General features: G+C 42.8%; 1 protein-coding gene and 1 long non-coding RNA gene across 6 annotated transcripts in view; one reads left to right on the top strand and one right to left on the bottom strand.

Moving 5' to 3' along the window:
* Nucleotides 1–4,803, bottom strand: part of LOC115298110 — a 32,967-nt gene extending 28,164 nt beyond the window's left edge. For both annotated transcript variants that reach the window (XR_003911603.1, XR_003911602.1), the window contains exon 1: nucleotides 4,366–4,803. This is a non-coding gene — a long non-coding RNA (uncharacterized LOC115298110). The remainder of the gene's footprint in view (nucleotides 1–4,365) is intronic.
* CHIA (chitinase acidic) overlaps nucleotides 1–7,071 on the top strand; it is a 9,998-nt gene extending 2,927 nt beyond the window's left edge. For 2 of the 4 annotated variants that reach the window (XM_029946470.1, XM_029946472.1), the window contains 8 exons: nucleotides 662–718; nucleotides 1,338–1,503; nucleotides 3,945–4,069; nucleotides 4,251–4,374; nucleotides 4,656–4,841; nucleotides 5,576–5,695; nucleotides 5,783–5,924; nucleotides 6,689–7,071. In XM_029946470.1, the coding sequence (XP_029802330.1) occupies nucleotides 662–718; nucleotides 1,338–1,503; nucleotides 3,945–4,069; nucleotides 4,251–4,374; nucleotides 4,656–4,841; nucleotides 5,576–5,695; nucleotides 5,783–5,924; nucleotides 6,689–6,975 (1,207 nt within the window). In that variant the 3' untranslated portion in view covers nucleotides 6,976–7,071. Of the gene's footprint in view, nucleotides 1–661; nucleotides 719–1,337; nucleotides 1,504–1,911; nucleotides 2,201–3,599; nucleotides 3,822–3,944; nucleotides 4,070–4,250; nucleotides 4,375–4,655; nucleotides 4,842–5,575; nucleotides 5,696–5,782; nucleotides 5,925–6,688 lie in introns of those variants that run through there. The other 2 variants (XM_029946473.1, XM_029946474.1) reach the window with 2 other exon arrangements.
* The last annotated feature ends 10,613 nt before the right edge of the window (nucleotides 7,072–17,684 follow it).

Genomic DNA, 17,684 nt, shown 5'->3' with positions numbered 1-17,684 from the left:
GAGAGAGAGAGAGAGAGAGAGAGAGAATCCTGAGCAGACTCCACACTGTCAGCATGGAGCCCAATGTGAGACTTGGACCCACGAACCATGAGATCATGACCGAAGCCAAAGTCAGATGCTTAACTGATGGAGCCACCCAGACATCACTTGAGTGCATTTATGATAACAACACAATTTTTTTGTCGTTGAAGTATGATTAACATAATTATATTGGTATATTATGTGTGCAATATGATTCAACAAATCTATACATTACTCAGTGCTCATCATGGTAAGTGTACTCTTGATCTCCTTCACCTATTTCACCCATCCCCCCCCCCCCACATCCCCTCTGGCAAGTACCATTTTATTCTTTATAGTTATGAGTCTGGTTTTTTTGTTTGTCTCTTTTTGCTATGTTTATTTGATTTGTTTATTAAATCCCACATATATTTGACATTATATGGTATTTGTCATTCTCTGAATGACTTATTTCACTCAGTATTGAATAACAACACAGTTTTTATAAAGAAAGTCTTCAGTAGTGAAAAAGAACTATCTTACAGAATCTTATCGAGGCAATGTCAAAATATATGATCAGGTTCAATACAAAAGCAATGTTATTTTAATTAGAAAGATTTATGGATTTTGAAGTTTATCTTTTCTATCCTTTGCTTTATAGGAACAGCCAGCTGAAAACTCTCCTGGCCATCGGAGGCTGGAACTTTGGAACTGCCCCGTAAGTCCTCTGCGGGAAAGAGCCGAGTGTTCATTTGCTATTGAAAACAAGCTATGTTTCCTTTGACTTCACAATCTAAGACAGGGTGTGAAGGATGCACATTAAACAAACAGGCTACTGGAATAAATTAGTCTACCAGAGCCTCAATATTAAGGTAGTAACACTTTTAGGTAGGTATTCTGGAATTCCATTCACAGAAGTTTCATTACTGAGATTTCAAAACAACCAGTGGATGTTATTGCACTTCTAGTTACCTCCTGGGGGAAGAGAAGAGAAAACCATGCAAATAAACAAGAACACTTCTCTGAAGGTGTATGAACTTGGTGGGGGGCTATCTGGAGAGACAGCACAGTGCGCTGGGGTAGCCAGGTGTTCAAAGCAACAAGTGCAATGTAGGAGAAAGATCAGAGTTGGGTGGATCACAGAATAAATGGAGTGCTGAGATTCCACGGCTGCGAACTGATTACAAAGAACAGGAGAAAGCCAGAAGCATACTTACATCTGGGCTGTGGGTTTCCATGAAGAGCTGTGAGGCAGAAATATAAAAGTGTGATTTTACTGCAAGGTGATGGGACCATCAAGGCGTTCCCTCATCCTGTGTTCTTTGGGTCTCCCTCAGCTTCACTGCCATGGTTTCCACTCCTGAGAACCGCCAGACCTTCATTGCCTCAGTCATCAAATTCCTGCGCCAGTATGAGTTTGATGGGCTGGACTTCGACTGGGAGTACCCTGGCTCTCGTGGGAGCCCTCCTCAGGACAAGCATCTCTTCACCGTCCTGGTGCAGGTGAGGAGGGAAGTGGCAATCTCTAGCCCAAGAAAATTCAAAGCCTATTGTTTCCAAGGAGAATCTAGTGGTTCCCAAGTACAACAAACTGGAACTTAGAATTATAAAATCTTCACATCACAAAGATTCTTAGATAGCACGCCTTCATTCAAAGCTTTTATTAATGACAACAATGCATGTGTGCTCTGTGCCAGGCACCATTCTGCTTTATTCTACTCTTCTATTTTAAGAACTATAACTTGTTTCACCTGTAAATCTCTTCTATGGCCTACGTAATATAGGCATCATAATCTTTATTTTACAGAGGAAACTAAGGTTTAGGTAACTTGCTTATTATGACACAACTAGTAGGTGTCATAACTACCCATGGGGTCCGGCTACAGAGCCCACGGCTTCTAACCATTACACTAGGCCGTCTGTTATTACTGAGCACTTACTCTGTCTCAGACAGCGGGTTTGGTGTCAGATGGAAGATAAAAATATGACAATCCTCGGCACTAGGGAGGACAAGAGCAGGTAGAAGGTTGAAAAATACAATTATCATATGCTTTGATAAAGCAGCACAGAGGCAACCTAAATCTGCTCTGGGGCAGGATCAAGAAAAGCCTCCTAGAGAAAGTAATGCTTGAGCTCAGTCTTGAGAGCAACTAGTGTTAGCAATGAAGTGAAGATGGGAACTGCACGGATGAAGACGGAGGTGATGACTGTGAGGCTGATATGTGCAAGAATAAGATCATGTGGGGCTTGTATATTATGTTAAGGAATTTGGACTTTACTCTCAAGGCTATGGGGCAGCTCTGAAAGAGGTGGATAGAAGATGGAACTTGTGTTTTAGAAAGATAACTCTTGGTGCAACTGTGGAGGACGAATTAGGAGGTAGGAAGGCAAGGATACAGTTAGGTTTTTGCAGTAAATCAAGCAAGAGATGCTGAGGCCCAAACAAATGTTCTAACAGTGAGTACAGAAAGGGCAAGTATGCAAGGGTACAATCAATAGGATTTGGACACCAATTAGAAGTAGAAGAGAGAGGACTTGCAGTTTCTGACTTTAAGCACTGGTTTGGTGTCCTATTAACTAAAATGTAACTATAAGAAGAGTAAATGTGAAACAAGAAGGACTCATGAATTTGTCTTTGAATGTGAAGAATGAGAGGAATTTGTAGGACCTCCTATAGGAATGCCCAGTAGTCACTGAATGAAGACCGTTCTAGAGCTCAGGACAAAGAGCGTGACTTGATATACTGTAGTGAAGTCATCAGCAAAGGCAGATAATTAAGAGATCACCAAGGAAAAGTGAATGGAGTAAGAAAATCCAAGGATAGTTTTTAGATTTACCCTCTCCCAAGATAATCTTTTTTTAACTTTTCATTTTACTTATTTTAGAGAGACAGAGAGCATGAGAGCAGAAAAGAAGGGCACAGGGAGAGAGAGAGAGAGAGAGAGAGAGAGAGAGAGAGAGAGAATCTTAAGCAGACTCCACACTAGCATGGAGCCCCAATGTGGGGCTCGATCCCACAACCCTGGGGTTATGACCTGTGCCAAAATCAAGAGTCAGATGTTCAACTGGTCGAGTCACCTAGGCACACAAAGATTCTTTCTACACCATTCCACATACCAGATCATCCGCCGGCTTCTGAATGGTTTCAATATTAACAAACTCATTAGTTGAAAAGTCAATCTACTAATTTGTTGAACAGCTCTAGAGATCAGAAAGAACATCTCTATTCTTAGCCGAAACATGCCTCCTGTCATAATTTAAAACATTCAGTCAATGGTTCTTGTTTCACCCACTAAAGTAATAAAGGACAAAACACCTTTGTAATCTATCAGTTCAATATTTGCCGAGAGCTGTAACATCCTGCCTATAATTTCTCTTCTTCCAGTTTAAATATTTTATAAAAAAAAAAAAAAGCTGGACCCAGTCCTCCAAATGAGATTAGAGTCCCATGAAATAAAGGCATGAGAGCTGAATGGGAACCTATCACCTGGCTGTAGCTACTCCCCTTACTGGCCAAGTCAGCACTGCATTTGATGGAATGTCAGTCCTACAAAGTAGTTCATTTACTGGATGAAGGGAAGCAACATTTATACCGCTAAAAGCTGGATACAAGTTCCTGCAGCAACTGTACGTTCAAAGCATAGCGACAGAATTGGAGCTCTGACTGGCCATCTGGGACCCATATTCTGCTCATGACCTGGCTACTAACTTGCTGTGGGACTTCGGTGAAAATGCCCAATTGTTATTCATATTAGATATCTATAAAATGGATTAATACCATCAATCTCATCTACTTGACAGGGATATCAAAAGACTAAAAAGTAAGATAAAATACATGAAAACATTTTGAAAAAGAAAAGCTTTCTACAAACATACTTATCACGATTATTTAAGGAGATAAAATCAGATGCATAGATGACCTACTGCACTTGATTCTTCTATAGGAAATGCGTGAAGCTTTCGAGCAGGAGGCTAAGCAGATCAACAAGCCCAGGCTGATGGTCACTGCTGCAGTAGCTGCCGGCATCTCCAACATCCAGTCTGGCTATGAGATCCCCCAGCTGTCCCAGTGAGTGACTCACCCTACCCTCAAACTCCCGTAGCTCTCTCTTTTGCAAGGTAGACTTGTCCTTAGTCTGGCTTGCTATTCAGGGATCTTGTTTAGGAGGCTTTGGAAGTGGTATCGTTTGCCTGCATATGTGTGGGAAATGACCATCAGAAATGTTTTTAAATCCCTTACCACATCCCAGGTACCTGGACTACATCCACGTCATGACCTATGACCTCCATGGCTCCTGGGAGGGCTACACTGGAGAGAACAGCCCCCTGTACAAATACCCTACCGAGACTGGCAGCAATGCCTACCTCAATGTGGTAAGTCTCTGCACACATGCGCATGAAGACCAGAGAGGAGGTTGTAAATCACATGGAGATTCAGGCATAAAGAAAATTCTGCAAATGTTTCCCTTGGATAACTATCCTCCTTCGTGGCTGATCATATCCCATTAACTATGATTTCACCAAAATGTTTCAAAAACATACTACCTATCTGTCATTAACCTCACACAATCTTGCCTGTTAGAACAGCGGACTAATGTCACTAAGTATTGGGTCATCAGCTGGGTGGAGCCTCAGCTAACCCGCTGCCATTGCAGGATTACGTCATGAAGTACTGGAAGGAAAATGGGGCCCCAGCCGAGAAGCTCATCGTTGGATTCCCCACCTACGGCCACACCTTCATCCTGAGCAACCCCTCCAACACTGGCATTGGTGCCCCCACCTCAGGCGCTGGTCCTGCTGGGCCCTACACCAGGCAGTCTGGGTTCTGGGCCTACTATGAGGTAGGCAGACTGGAATTCTGTGAATTCCATGCCCTGTGCTGAACAGTAGCATTAGGGCTAGAATCTGCAGAAAGCTTGAGTGCTCATTCTGTCCACTACTTCTCTAACTTAAAAAAACACAGCTATCACTCTAAATGCTTCAAGTATACATAATCAGCTCATTTACCTAATCCAGTATGAAAAGCACTTATTTTTTTTTTTTTAGAGTTTCAAAATAATGTTTATTTTTGAGAGAGAAAGTGCACGCACACAGGTTGGAGAGGGCCAGAGAGGGACAGGGACAGAGGACACAAAGTGGGTTCCGTGCTGACAGTGGAGAGCCCAATGCAGGGCTCAAACTTGCTAACCTCAAGATCATGATCTGAGCCGAAGTCGAACACTTAACTGTCCAAGCCACCCAGGTTCCCCGAAAAACACAATGTGCAATACTGCTTCAAGCAACAGACTACAGATTTAAGGTCATTTGTAGTAGCACATAAGGGAATAAAAGAACTATATGTCTCATATTAATGTGGGCTCCCAAAGTCAAGCATTAAGAGTAGGGATAACAGGAGTATTTCCAAAGCAACTTGATCTTATTTACTGCAAATAACAACCCATAATTAGAAAACAGAATAATCGCTCAATTGGAGACATGAGAGAAAAAACAAAAAACAGAAAAACAGAGACTAGTGCCTATTTTTTCTTTCATGGGAGTCAGATTTAAAAGATTTGAATCTCTTGATTTTTTAAAGATCTGTACCTTCCTGAAAAATGGAGCCACTCAGGAGTGGGACGCCCCTCAGGATGTTCCTTATGCCTATCAGGGCAACCAGTGGGTTGGCTATGACAATGTCAAGAGCTTCGGCATCAAGGTAAGGTCAACCCCTCTACCATGCTGTGGGCCCAGCCCTGAATCCAGGGAAATAAAATGACCTCTGGTGTCCTGTATCCTTAAACAGGCTCAGTGGCTTAAGGAGAACAATTTTGGAGGTGCCATGGTCTGGGCCATTGACCTTGATGACTTCACAGGCACTTTCTGCAACGAGGGCAAGTTCCCTCTGATCAACACCCTGAAGAATGCTCTTGGGCTGCAGAGTGCAAGTAAGTGACAACAGAAGGATGCCCAGAGTAGACAAATGCTCCTTCTCCAACTCAAAAGGCAGCTCTCACATCTGCCCACCCCCACTGTCCAGGGAGTCACCTCCCATTTCACCTCACTGCTCCTGCCCAGCTGAAACACAGGTGCGGCATTCTTTCCCTACCCTTGAACTTCCAGGTCAGGCATGTTATATTCTTATGGCAAACCAGGCCTCCCTGGGTAAGTTTTCCAGGTCAGCTAAGTCTTAAATGTGTAGAAAAGCCTCAAGAAATTAGACTAAACTTCAATATATATGCATTTACTTTCTATGAACCCCTCCCTCATTAATGGTCTCTTTCATCCCTTCTGGAAATTGAACAAGAAGCCTTCAGCACTGCTCACATGTTTCTAGTCTGTAATTCAGGAGAAATGCCATGTCCCTAATTTTTATTTTCCAGATTTTTCTCTTATTGGTGTTTGCTACTTATACCCAGATCCTAGGAAAGTATTTTGCACATACTGGTGCTCGGTCATATTTTTTTAAAATGATTTTGACCTCATAAGGGATGAGAGAATGTTTTAAATTTAAAACTGGAGTGGCTTGAAATTATAGCTCTTTCTAACTCCTCAGTATGGAGTCATCTTGAGATATCCTCGCTTGCAGGGATCCAGAGCTAACAGCACTCCACCCACTCCCAGACTTCCCCTCAAGGCCACTGGTCTCCTCACCTCAAGGCAGCTCTGGGAGCCCCTTCCAAGTCCACCAATCGGCTCTGTGCTATTTCAGGTTGCACTGCTCCTGCTCAGCCCATCCAGCCCATAACGTCTCCTCCCAGCAGCGGAAGTGGGTCTGGAAGTGGGAGTGGGAGCAGCTCCTCCGGAAGCAGCTCTGGAAGCAGTTCTGGAAGCAGTTCTGGGGGTAGTGGATTCTGTGCCGGCAAAGCCAACGGCCTCTACCCCGTGGCGAATAACAGAAATGCCTTCTGGCACTGCCTGAATGGAATCACGTACCAGCAGAATTGCCAGGCGGGGCTTGTCTTTGACCCCAGCTGTGAGTGCTGCAACTGGCCATAAACTGGACGGGCACCTCCATTCCCGAGGGTTCGGAACAGTCTCCTTTGCTTAGTGCGTCCTGCTAGAGTTCTGCAATAAAAGCAATCAGTCAAAACATGAGTGTCCTTGGTTTTAAGTGATTTGGGTGGAAACCCTTCTAGATGTGAAAATACAAGGCTGCGCAGGGGAAGAGCGTGGTGGAAGAGCGTGTATAAGGAAGTGGGGAAGCGACAACCCCACGGTTTTCTGTTTTCCTCGGTTGATCTGCGAGAAGGTTGGAGACTGTCATGATGGAGGAAATGTTCGAATGTTTGGTGCTGGGATGGGATGAGGACGTGAAGGAAATAGGTCTGTAGCCTGGTGACTGTCCTCAGGAAAGAGCCAAAGTGACTCTGTGAGTCTAGGATGCACAGGCCTGTGTGGCTTGCTCAGAAAGCAGAAGCAGGGGTTATTCTGTTCACAACTGTTAAGATCCCAAACCTGGTCCAGCACCTCCTAGATGGGCAGCTTGGGAAGACCTATGAGGTAGACTTCTTTTGAAATGTCTGCCTGGCCTACGGGCAAGCAGTGTCTCTTGATCAGGAGATTGTCCCCTTCTTTGAAATCATGGCAGTGGTCACCAACTGCTCTCCTTACACTGCATAGTCTCCTCACTTGGCTTGGTTGATTCGCTAGGATGGACATCAGACTCAGAGGACCAGGTTATCAACACTTAAAGTCTGCAACAGACAAGGAATGGCTGTCACACCCTGGGAGTGGCTTGTTCTGGGATGTGTAAACTCAGGAGCTGTAGCGAGGGACTGCAGAGAAGGAAAGGTGCCCTGGATACGGAGCAAGAAGATCGAAGGGGAACTACAGAGAAAAGCTGCCATGCCAGATAGGGAACACCTACAGATGCTGTTTCACCTTTTGATTCTAGATCCTTCCTGAGACTTAGATGCCTTTCTGCCTTCAGACTCTGGTGAAGCACCCCTATAACTATATTATAGATTCCTCTTTGCTGCTTAAGCTGGCTTAAGTTTGTTTCTTTTACTGCAACAAAAAGAATCTATAGTCACAATATAATGGTTCTGTTTTTTTCTGGCAGGTTCACTGTATGTCAAACTCTGTTCTAAGTGTTTTAAGCATTTTTTAAATGTTTACTTATTTTTGACAGAGACAGAGTGTGTGAGCAGGGGAGGGGCACAGAATCTCAAGCAGGCTCCAGGCTGAGCTGTCAGCATAGAGCCCAGATGCAGGGCTCAAACCCACAAACCTGAGATTAAGACCTGAGCTGAAGTTGGATGCTTAACTGACTGAGCCACCCAGGCGCCACTCTGTTCTGTTTTAGGTGTATTTTATAATTTAATTCTCCCAGCCACCTTGTGAGGGAGATTACATTAATTCCAGGAAACTGAGGCAGAAAGGTCACCTGCCCAAGATCACAGCTAAGTTGCAGAGCCAGATCCCAAATCAGGCAGGCTGGAACCAGAGCTCAGACTACTAACTACTGTACTTTACCACCTCTTTTGATACAGGCCTCAGTGTTCACACAGTTGATGGCCACCTTGGTGGTAGTGATGAGGCACACATAGCTTTCTGGGTAATGACTGACAAGTTTGGTGGCCTCAGGGAAAGGAACACCAAGATGGCCGACAGATCGCCATCCCAGAAATTTCCTGCCAAACAATTCCAAGATGGCCGACAGACCACCATTTTGGAACTTTCTGCCCAATGCCAGCTCCCCGGAAACACGTCATGTGCCCTAGCCTCATCTCTTCACCTTACATGGGGGTTTTCTACCCCTGGACACACATTGTAAGGATGCAGGTCCGATCCGGCCCTCACCACCGGCGGTCCCAGCCTTCCCGGAGCCGGTCGCGGTGCACCTCCGTGGTGGAGACGCGCCGGGCGGCCGTGGGGGAGGGGGGTTCCCCCGCCAGCTGCAGGTCCGATCCAGCCTTCCCCTTTACGTAAAGGGGAAGGCGCCGGCTTCTCCTGAAAGGGCACGCATTAAGGAGGGACAACTCCTGCCGCGCCCAATCGGGGGAGGCCGGCCATTACCTCTGACCTTTCTAGAGGCGGGCCTAGTCACACCCCACGTGGGGCGTCCTGGGCCCACTCTGATTGGTCAGTGCTCCGGATCGTGTGATTGGCTCCCACAACTGCCAGGGTTGATGGGGGGTAGGGATTGGATCACTGTACACCTGTCCTCATTTCCTGTAACTCCCCCTCCCAAAGGCATAAAAGGCCCTGCCCTGCCTTTGTTCGGGGCTCTCTCCACGTGGCGGGCTGGTCAGGTGGAGACTGTGAGCCTGAGCTTAAGCTTGTAATAAAGCCCCTTTGCTTTTGCAGGCGTCACTCTGTCTCCCTAGCAGTCTCTGGTGTTTGTTTTGGGGTGAGTTGGGGCGATTTTAAAAACTTGGGTACAACAACATCAGAAGCTGCTGTCCTATATATGGCCCAGCCCTTTGTTCTCCTGAATGACTTCCCTGGCCCATCCTGTCTGGACCAAGGAACCTTGCCCAAGAGCACTCCCAATAAAGGCCTTTTACATTTATTTCTGACCTCGGTTTTCTGCATCATCTCTGCGGCTTCCCTGGCTCCTTCCCTCCGAGCCACGGAACCTCACCCAAGAGCTCTTTAATAAAGGGTGCTCTCATCTCTTTTCCCAGTCTCTCTGTTCTGTGACTTTCTCACTCCTCTGATTTTAACCTTACAATGACCACATATTCATGAGCTCACAACACTTATTATTATATGCCAGGTAAAGTTCTAGATACTAAAGATATAATGGTGAACAAGATAGAGACTCCACTCCTATGGCGATTATATTTTGATGATGAGAGTGTTAGGAAAAGTGTAACAGTGAGAGAAAGTGACAAAGGGTGGAATGCACTTTAGTTTGGGCAGTCCAGGAAGGCCTCTGTGGGGCAGTCCCATATGAAATGAGCCTTGACATTCAAGAAGAGATAGGCATTTTGAGATCTGGGAAGATGGTATTTTAGGCAGAAGTGTAGCAAGTACAAAGTCCTTGATGTGAACTGAACATGGCATGTTAGAAAAAAAAAACCAAGGTTGCGCAAGGTAGTGGGCACAGGAAGAAATAGTCAGATCACACAAGGTCTTGTAACATGGTTAGAAGTTTGGATTTTAGGGGCGCTCAGTCGATTGAGCATCTGGCTTTGGCTTAGAAGTTTGGATTTTATCGTAAGTGAGCTGTGGAGCCACTGGAACTTTATAGTGGGATGTCAAGGTGGTGATATGCTCTAAATTCACTGCCAAGAAGACAGAGATGGTACAGGAGTATAGGATGTGGGAAAATCACACTCGGGGTGATGAGAGCTGATGTATTGACTTCTGAGCACTTACATGACATGCTTGGGAGATCAAAAACATAAACATGAGTGTCCTCCATAAGAAGGTGAACACAAAAGTCAGTAAAATTGGGATTATTATTAAAGCAATTATATCTCTAACTAAAGAATAAGAAAGTCTAGAGCAAAACAGAGTATAGAAATTTGGGCGGTCCTTTTGGAAGGAGTTTCTTATTTAGGTCAGTGCTATGGCAAATAATGTGGAGGGCACAGGAGGATGCAAGGAACTGGACTTGGTGAAGGACATGAAAGAAGTCATTGACCCTGAGGAAAAGCATCTTTGAACAACACAGTGGCCAGCTGCTAGATCAGAGTGGTTTCCCAGACTAATACCTTTTCCCAATGCCACTATTTTACCATCAAGATATTTTTTAATTTAAAATTATTTTCATTAATTTTTGAGAGAGACAGAGTGTGAGCAGGGGAGGAGCAGAGAGAGAGGGAGACACAGAATCCAAAGCAGCTCTGAGCTATCAGTACAGAGTCCGATGTGGGACTTGAACTCAAGTAACTCAAGTTTATGACCTGAACAAAAGTCAGACACTTAACTGACTAAGCCACCTAGGCACCCCTAGGAGAACTGATTTTCAAAATGGCCTTTATGGCTCCCTCCTCACCACAACTTTGCCCTTCAGAAAGCAATGTCACAATGACTTTTCGAGGGCTGCTTGGCAGCCAATCATAGTCACACCCTTCATCTTGGTTAAAGTCTATTTGTGGGAAGGGTGGTGACTCATGGAGCCTATAAATGAGAGTGATGAGCTAGCTGATGAAAGTCCCTCTGATGAGGACATCTGACCCAAATCTTCTCAGAGATACTCAAAGTCTATGTTATCTGAGCCATTGGGGAATATAACAGCTAACTAAACCACATCAGAGACCACCCAGCCATTTTTTGGAACTTTGCTAATGGTAATCATGTTCTTAAACTCTTGTACAGATATGAAGAGCTCATTCCTTTGGTATGGCAATCTAACTGGAAGGAGATGGGTCATGCATGGAAGGAACTAAAAGCCATGATCCAGGCAGGGCTGGGCAGTGTTCCTCTCACGAGTCCTGAGCCTTGATAAAAGGTGGCACCCATTCAGATGAAAAGGCAACTTCTTTCTTTTTTAATTTGCACAAAGGTACCCCTGGAGTTAGCCTTAGCCTTGGGCATGGAGGTGGTAGACTGGGAGTGCATTAACACCTGTTGAATGCCAATTCTAGGTCAGTCATTTGCTGTGTAAGATGTGTCCCGTGTTATCTCTTAAATTCTCATGGCAGCCTTAAGAGGTGAGGCATGATTAGTACCATTTTATAGATGAACCAAGGCTAAGTAACTTCCAAAAGTCATGTAGCCAGAAAATAACATACCAGTACCTATCAGAAACCAGTTCTGAGAGTCTCATAGCCTATGTTCATTCCTCTATTACCAGATGAGAAAGATTGATGCTTAAGAAAGTCTGGAAAGTGGATTTAGAAAGCCTATTTTCCTCTCCTCCTTCTACCTTCTGGAGACACATCCATTCTCCGGCAGAATCCCTATTCACTGGGCCAGGGGTTCTCAATCCTATTGGGACCCAAGTCCCGTTTTGAGTAACAAATTACTTTATAACACCCCCTTTATTTATTTTTATTTTTTTATAATAGTTTATTGTCAAATTTGTTTCCACATAACACCCAGTGCTTCTCCCCGCAAGTGCCCCCCATCATGACCATCACCCCTTCCCCCCCTCCCCCTTCAGTCCATGGTTCGTCTCCAGTATTCAGTAGTCTCCCTTGATCTGTGTCCCTCGCTCTTCCCCGCTCTCTTTCCCCCTTCCTCTCCCCATGGTCCCCTGCCAGGTCTCTCCTGTTAGACCTATGAATGCAAACATATGGTATCTATCCTTCTCTGCCTGACTTATTTCACTTAGCATGACACCCTCCAGGTCCATCCACTTTCCTACAAATGGCGATATATCATTCTTTCTTATTGCCATATAGTACTCCATTGTATATATATACCACATCTTCTTGATCCATTCATCAGTTGATGGACATTTAGGTTCTTTCCATGATTTGGCTATTGTAGAAAGTGCCGCTATGAACCTTGGGGTACATGTGCTCCTATGCCTCAGCACTTCTGTATCCCTTGGGTAAATCCCTAGCAGTATAAACACCCCCTTTATTATCCTAAAATTAAGTTCATGAATAACACAGCCTACCACACATAATTTCATAAATAACACAATTGTATAATTGTAAAGGAGAAAAATAATTTCTAATAAAACAATATGCATTTCAATATATAAATGCTCAGATATAAGTACTATATAAGACAATGAAGTTGCCAGACTTTTGCACCATATGATAAATAATGAATAAGTCTAGAATTAAGAAAGAAGGCTAAATGCCATTCATCCAAGCAGTTTAGGAAAATAAATAAGGCAGATATGTAAGTGGAGGCCAGAACAGAAACTTACTAGGAAAAGTAATAACACTCCAGACTTACTGATTCCTGATAATAGTAAGAAGTGAATAGCTTCAGTTAAAATAGGGATAATACTTGACAAATTAAAGTAAAAAAAGGAAAGGGGGTACGACTATGTTAGTTTTGAAAAGAAGTAAGGAATATTCACGTGCTTCCTCTAGTATCGCCAGATTTTTTAAAGTATATGGTTTTATTGGTGTATCGTGCATACCAAAAAAGGCTCAAACTGTAACTGAACACATTCATGAGACATGGTGGGCAAACTCCTCAGTGTAAGCAGTACTCAGGTCAGAAACACAACACCACTGGGGCGCCTGGGTGGCTCAGTGGGTTAAGCTTCTGATCTCGGCTCAGGTCATGATCTCACAGTTCGTTGGTTCGAGGTCTGCATCAGGCTTTGTGCTGACAGCCAAGAGCCTGGAGCCTGCTTTGGATTCTGTGTCTCTTTCTCTGCCCCTCCTCTGCGAAAACACTCTCTCTCTCTCTCTCTCTCTCTCTCTCTCTCTCTCTCTCTCTCTCTCTCTCTCCTCTCTCTCAAAAATAAATAAGCAATGGGGTGCCCAGGTGGCTAAGCATCCGACTTTGGCTGAGGTCATGATTTCGCGGTTTATGGGGTTTATGGGTTCGAACCCCGTGTTGGGCTCTGTGCTGACAGCTAGCTCAGAGCCTAGAGCCTGTCTTTGGATTCTGCGTCTCCCTCTCTCTCTGCTCTCCCTCCCTCCCCTGCTCATGCTGTGTGTGTGTCTCTCTCTCTCAAAAATAAATAAAAAACATTTATAAATAAATAAATAAATAAATAAGCATTTAAATAAATAAATAAGAAATGGAACACCATTATCACTCCAAAAGCCTTCTTTTACCCCCTTTCTGTTATTTCTTCTACTTCCTTTAAAAGGTGCCCCCGTTCTAGCTTCTAACACATAAATTAGTTTTCCCTATTTTTGAATTTATGTAAATATACTCATACAGTAGGTAAATGTTCATGTCTAAATTTCTCATTCACTGCTGTGAATGTGCAGAATGTTGTTTATTTTCACTGCCATACAGTATTCCTCAGTAAGAATACTGCACAACTGAATTTTCCATTCTATCGTTCATGGACATTTGGTTATTTCAGTTGGGGCTATTATAGATCATGTTGCTTTTAATGGTCTTCTACTTGTCTTCTGGGGTGCAGTCGTATCCATTCCTGCTGAGTAAATACCAAGGGGCAGGAGTGTGTAGGTCTGGGGATGTCTATTTCAGCTTGGGTAGATACTGCCAAACAGTTTTCCAAGGCGAATGTATCCATTTCTAGTCACACTAAAAGCATATTCAAGATATCCAGTTGTTTCACATCTTAGCAGCAGCAAGTGTTATCTGTCTTTATAATTTTAGCTGTCTTGTTGGTAGCACATTGTGGTTTAAATTTGTAATTCCTTTATGTATGACTACTGAAGTTGAGCACTTGTTATATGTCTACTGATAATTTGTATATTATTCTTTCTGAGCTTCCCATTCAAGTATTTTACCTATTTTTTATTAAGTTGCTTCTTCTTATGATCTGTAATTTCATGTTGATCCGTAAGCTGGTCTTAATGTATCATAGATCAGCACTATCCAATGGCAATATAATGTAAGCAATGTGTTTGATTTTACATTTCAAATAGTTACAGTAAAGAAGAGTAAAAAGAAACACAGGAAGTGCATTTTCCTATGTTTATTTAATCCAATAGATTCAAAATACTATCAGTTCAACATGTAACCGATATACAATTTATTAATGAGATATTTTGTACTCTGTTTTTCACTCGAAATCTTTAAAATCTGATGTGTATTTTACACTTATGCACATCCCAATTTAAATTAACCGCTATGACCCAGCAATAGCACTGCTGGGGATCTACCCAAGGGATACAGAAGTGCTGATGCATAGGAGCACATGTACCCCAATGTTCATAGCAGCACTTTCAACAATAGCCAAATCATGGAAAGAGCCTAAATATCCATCCACTGATGAATGGATCAAGAAGATGTGCTTTATCTATACAATAGAATACTACGTGGCAATAAGAAAGAATGAAATCTGGCCAGTTGTAGCAAAGTGGATGGACCTCAGGGGTGTCATGCTAAGTGAAATAAGTCAGGCAGAGAAGGACAGATACCATATGTTTTCACTCATAGGTCTAACAGGAGACACCTAGCAGGGGACCATGGGAAGGGGAAAGGGGGAGGAAGAGTTAGGGAGAGGGAGTGAGGCAAATCATGAGAGACTCTTGAATACTGAAAACAAACTGAGGGCTGAAGGGGGAAGGAGAAAGGAGAAGGGGGGTGATGGTCATGGAGGAGGGCACTTGGGAAGAGCACTGGGTGTTATATGGAAACCAACTTGGTAATAAACTATTTTTAAAAAATAAAAAAATATATATGATGGTCAGCCAATAAAAAAAATAAAGGTAACCCTATTCTGAAAAATAAATAAATTAATTAATTAACCTCATTTCAAGTGCTAATAGTTAACATGGGTAGTGACTACGGTGTTGGACGGACACTGCAGCCCCGATGTTTTTGTGCTTATATCTTCCTCCCTATCTTGGCTTAATTTCCCACTTTTCTAATCGTATCTTTTTTCTTTATTTTGAACTAGTTTCAAATGTAAAGAAAAGTTGCAAAGACAGCACAAAGAATTCTCCTACCTCTTTGCCCCAGTTCTTCAATCGTTAAATGTTCTCTCTCGCTATCATGTGCACGGTCTCTTTTTCTCTCCACATATATAAATGTATACATTCAGCTGACCTTTGAATACACAAGGTTAAGAGTGATCACCCCCTGTGCAGCTGAAAACCCACATATAACTTTTGATTCCCCAAAATGTAACTGACAGTTTATTGTTGGCCAGAATCCCTACAAATAATATAAAGAGCTGATTAACATGTATTTTATATGTTGTATGTATCACACAATGTATTCTTACTATAAAGTAAGCTAGAGAAAAATAAAACATTATTAAGAAAATCATGAGGAAGAAAAGATACATTTAGGGAGCTACACTGTAAAAAAATCTGCATGTAAATGAAACTTTTCATTGTTTCTCATCTTTCTCTTACACTTTTTTTTCCTGTGTTTTCTGTCCTTTTGCATCTCCAAGCTGCAAGTCTGAATATGTTTTTCTGATTCATTTTCCTATTTCATTCGTTTCTTTTTTCCCCACTTTGATAATCTCCTTTTATTTTATTTATTTTTTTTTTTTTACATTTACTTATTTTTGAGAGGCAGAAAGAGACAGTGTGAGCACGGGAGGGTCAGAGAGACAGAATCCGAAGTAGGCTCCAGGCTCTGAGCTAGCTGTTGGCACAGAGCCCGTCGCAGGGCCTGAACTCAGGAACCGTGAGATGATGACCTGAGCCGAAGCCGGATGCTCAACCGGCTGAGCCACCCAGGCGCCCAGATAATCTGCTTTTAAACTCATGCATTGAATTCTTACTTTCAGAGATGGTACTTTTTTTTCTACCATTTTTATTTGATTTCTTTTTATTACTTCTAAAATTCTCTGGGGCGTCTGGGTGGCTTAGTTATGCTTCCGACTCTTGATACCGGTTCAGGTACAGATCTCCTGATCCATAAGATTGAGCCCCACAGCCAGCTCTGCACTGATGGGGCAGAGCCTGCTCAGGATTCTCTCCCTCTTCCTCTCTCTCTTTCCTTCCCACACTTGCTCCCTCTCTGTCTCAAAATAAAGAAATAAATCTTAAAAAAACAAAATAAAGTTCTCCAACTTATCATTTAATTTTTTGAATATAATCAGCTTTAGCCCCTATGATAAACTGACTTATTACTTCATTCAATAAATTCCTAAATGAGACAAAAAAATCTATTTAAAATATTATACCAAAAATCAAGTGTATTTATCCCATTCAATTAGACCTCCGCAGCAGAGTGGGTGATTTCCCAGAATAATAGTGCTTATAATGGCCTTATACATAGTCAAATAAGGAGAGAAGATAAAGCATCTCATAAACCTACCACAATCTGCATAAACATCAGGCATCGTCTTGGTGTTATAACTATGGTTAGACCCGTATATGATGGAAACTGCTGAATTCTTTACTTAAAGTCTTTGTCAAAAATGGTCACAATATAAAGCTTTGTCTAAATATTCCTCAGTACTAAATAATCACCAGCATAGGTTCCTTCGCACTTGATTATTGAATCCTTGATAATGCTTAGAGCTGCCTGAAGTTCTACCTTAACTTCTCAATTTTACCATTACACAATTGCTTATACACAAGATATATGTAGCATATAGACAATAATCTTTAAATTTTTATTTATTTGTTTGTTTGTTTGTTTATTTATATAGAGAGAGTGAGCAGGGAAGAGGGGCAGAGTGAGAGATAGAGAAAAAGAGAGAAGGTGAATCTCAAGCAGGCTCCATGTTCAGCATGAAGCCCAATGTGGGGCTCGATCCCATGATCCTGGGATCATGACCTGAGCTAAAATCAAGAATCGAACATTCAACCAGGCGCCCTTAGATGGTCATTTTGATTGTACTGCGTTTGGATTGGCAATAATGAAAAGTTGATAAATTTGCATCAACCGGGATGTAGGGTGAGCCAGCTGTGTGTTACACTATACTTCCTATGTTCACCCTGCAGTCTGGAGGCTTCCTTCCAAATCTCAGCCAGGTGCAGTTACTTTAAAGTCCATGTTTGATCTGTTGTATATATATACCACATCTTCTTGATCCACTCATCAACTGATGGACATTTAGGCTCTTTCCATGATTTGGCTATTGTAGAAAGTGCCGCTATGAACATTGGGGTACATGTGCTCCTATGCATCAGCACTTCTGTATCCCCTGGGTAAATCCCTAGCAGTGCTATTGCTGGGTCATAGGGGAGTTCTACTGATAGTTTTTTGAGGAACCTCCACACTGTTCT

Source organism: Suricata suricatta, chromosome 8, assembly GCF_006229205.1.
Source record: "Suricata suricatta isolate VVHF042 chromosome 8, meerkat_22Aug2017_6uvM2_HiC, whole genome shotgun sequence".
Lineage (NCBI taxonomy): Eukaryota > Metazoa > Chordata > Mammalia > Carnivora > Herpestidae > Suricata > Suricata suricatta.
The sequence above is the reverse complement of the archived record's forward strand: the minus strand, read 5'-3'. Positions and strand labels throughout refer to the sequence as shown.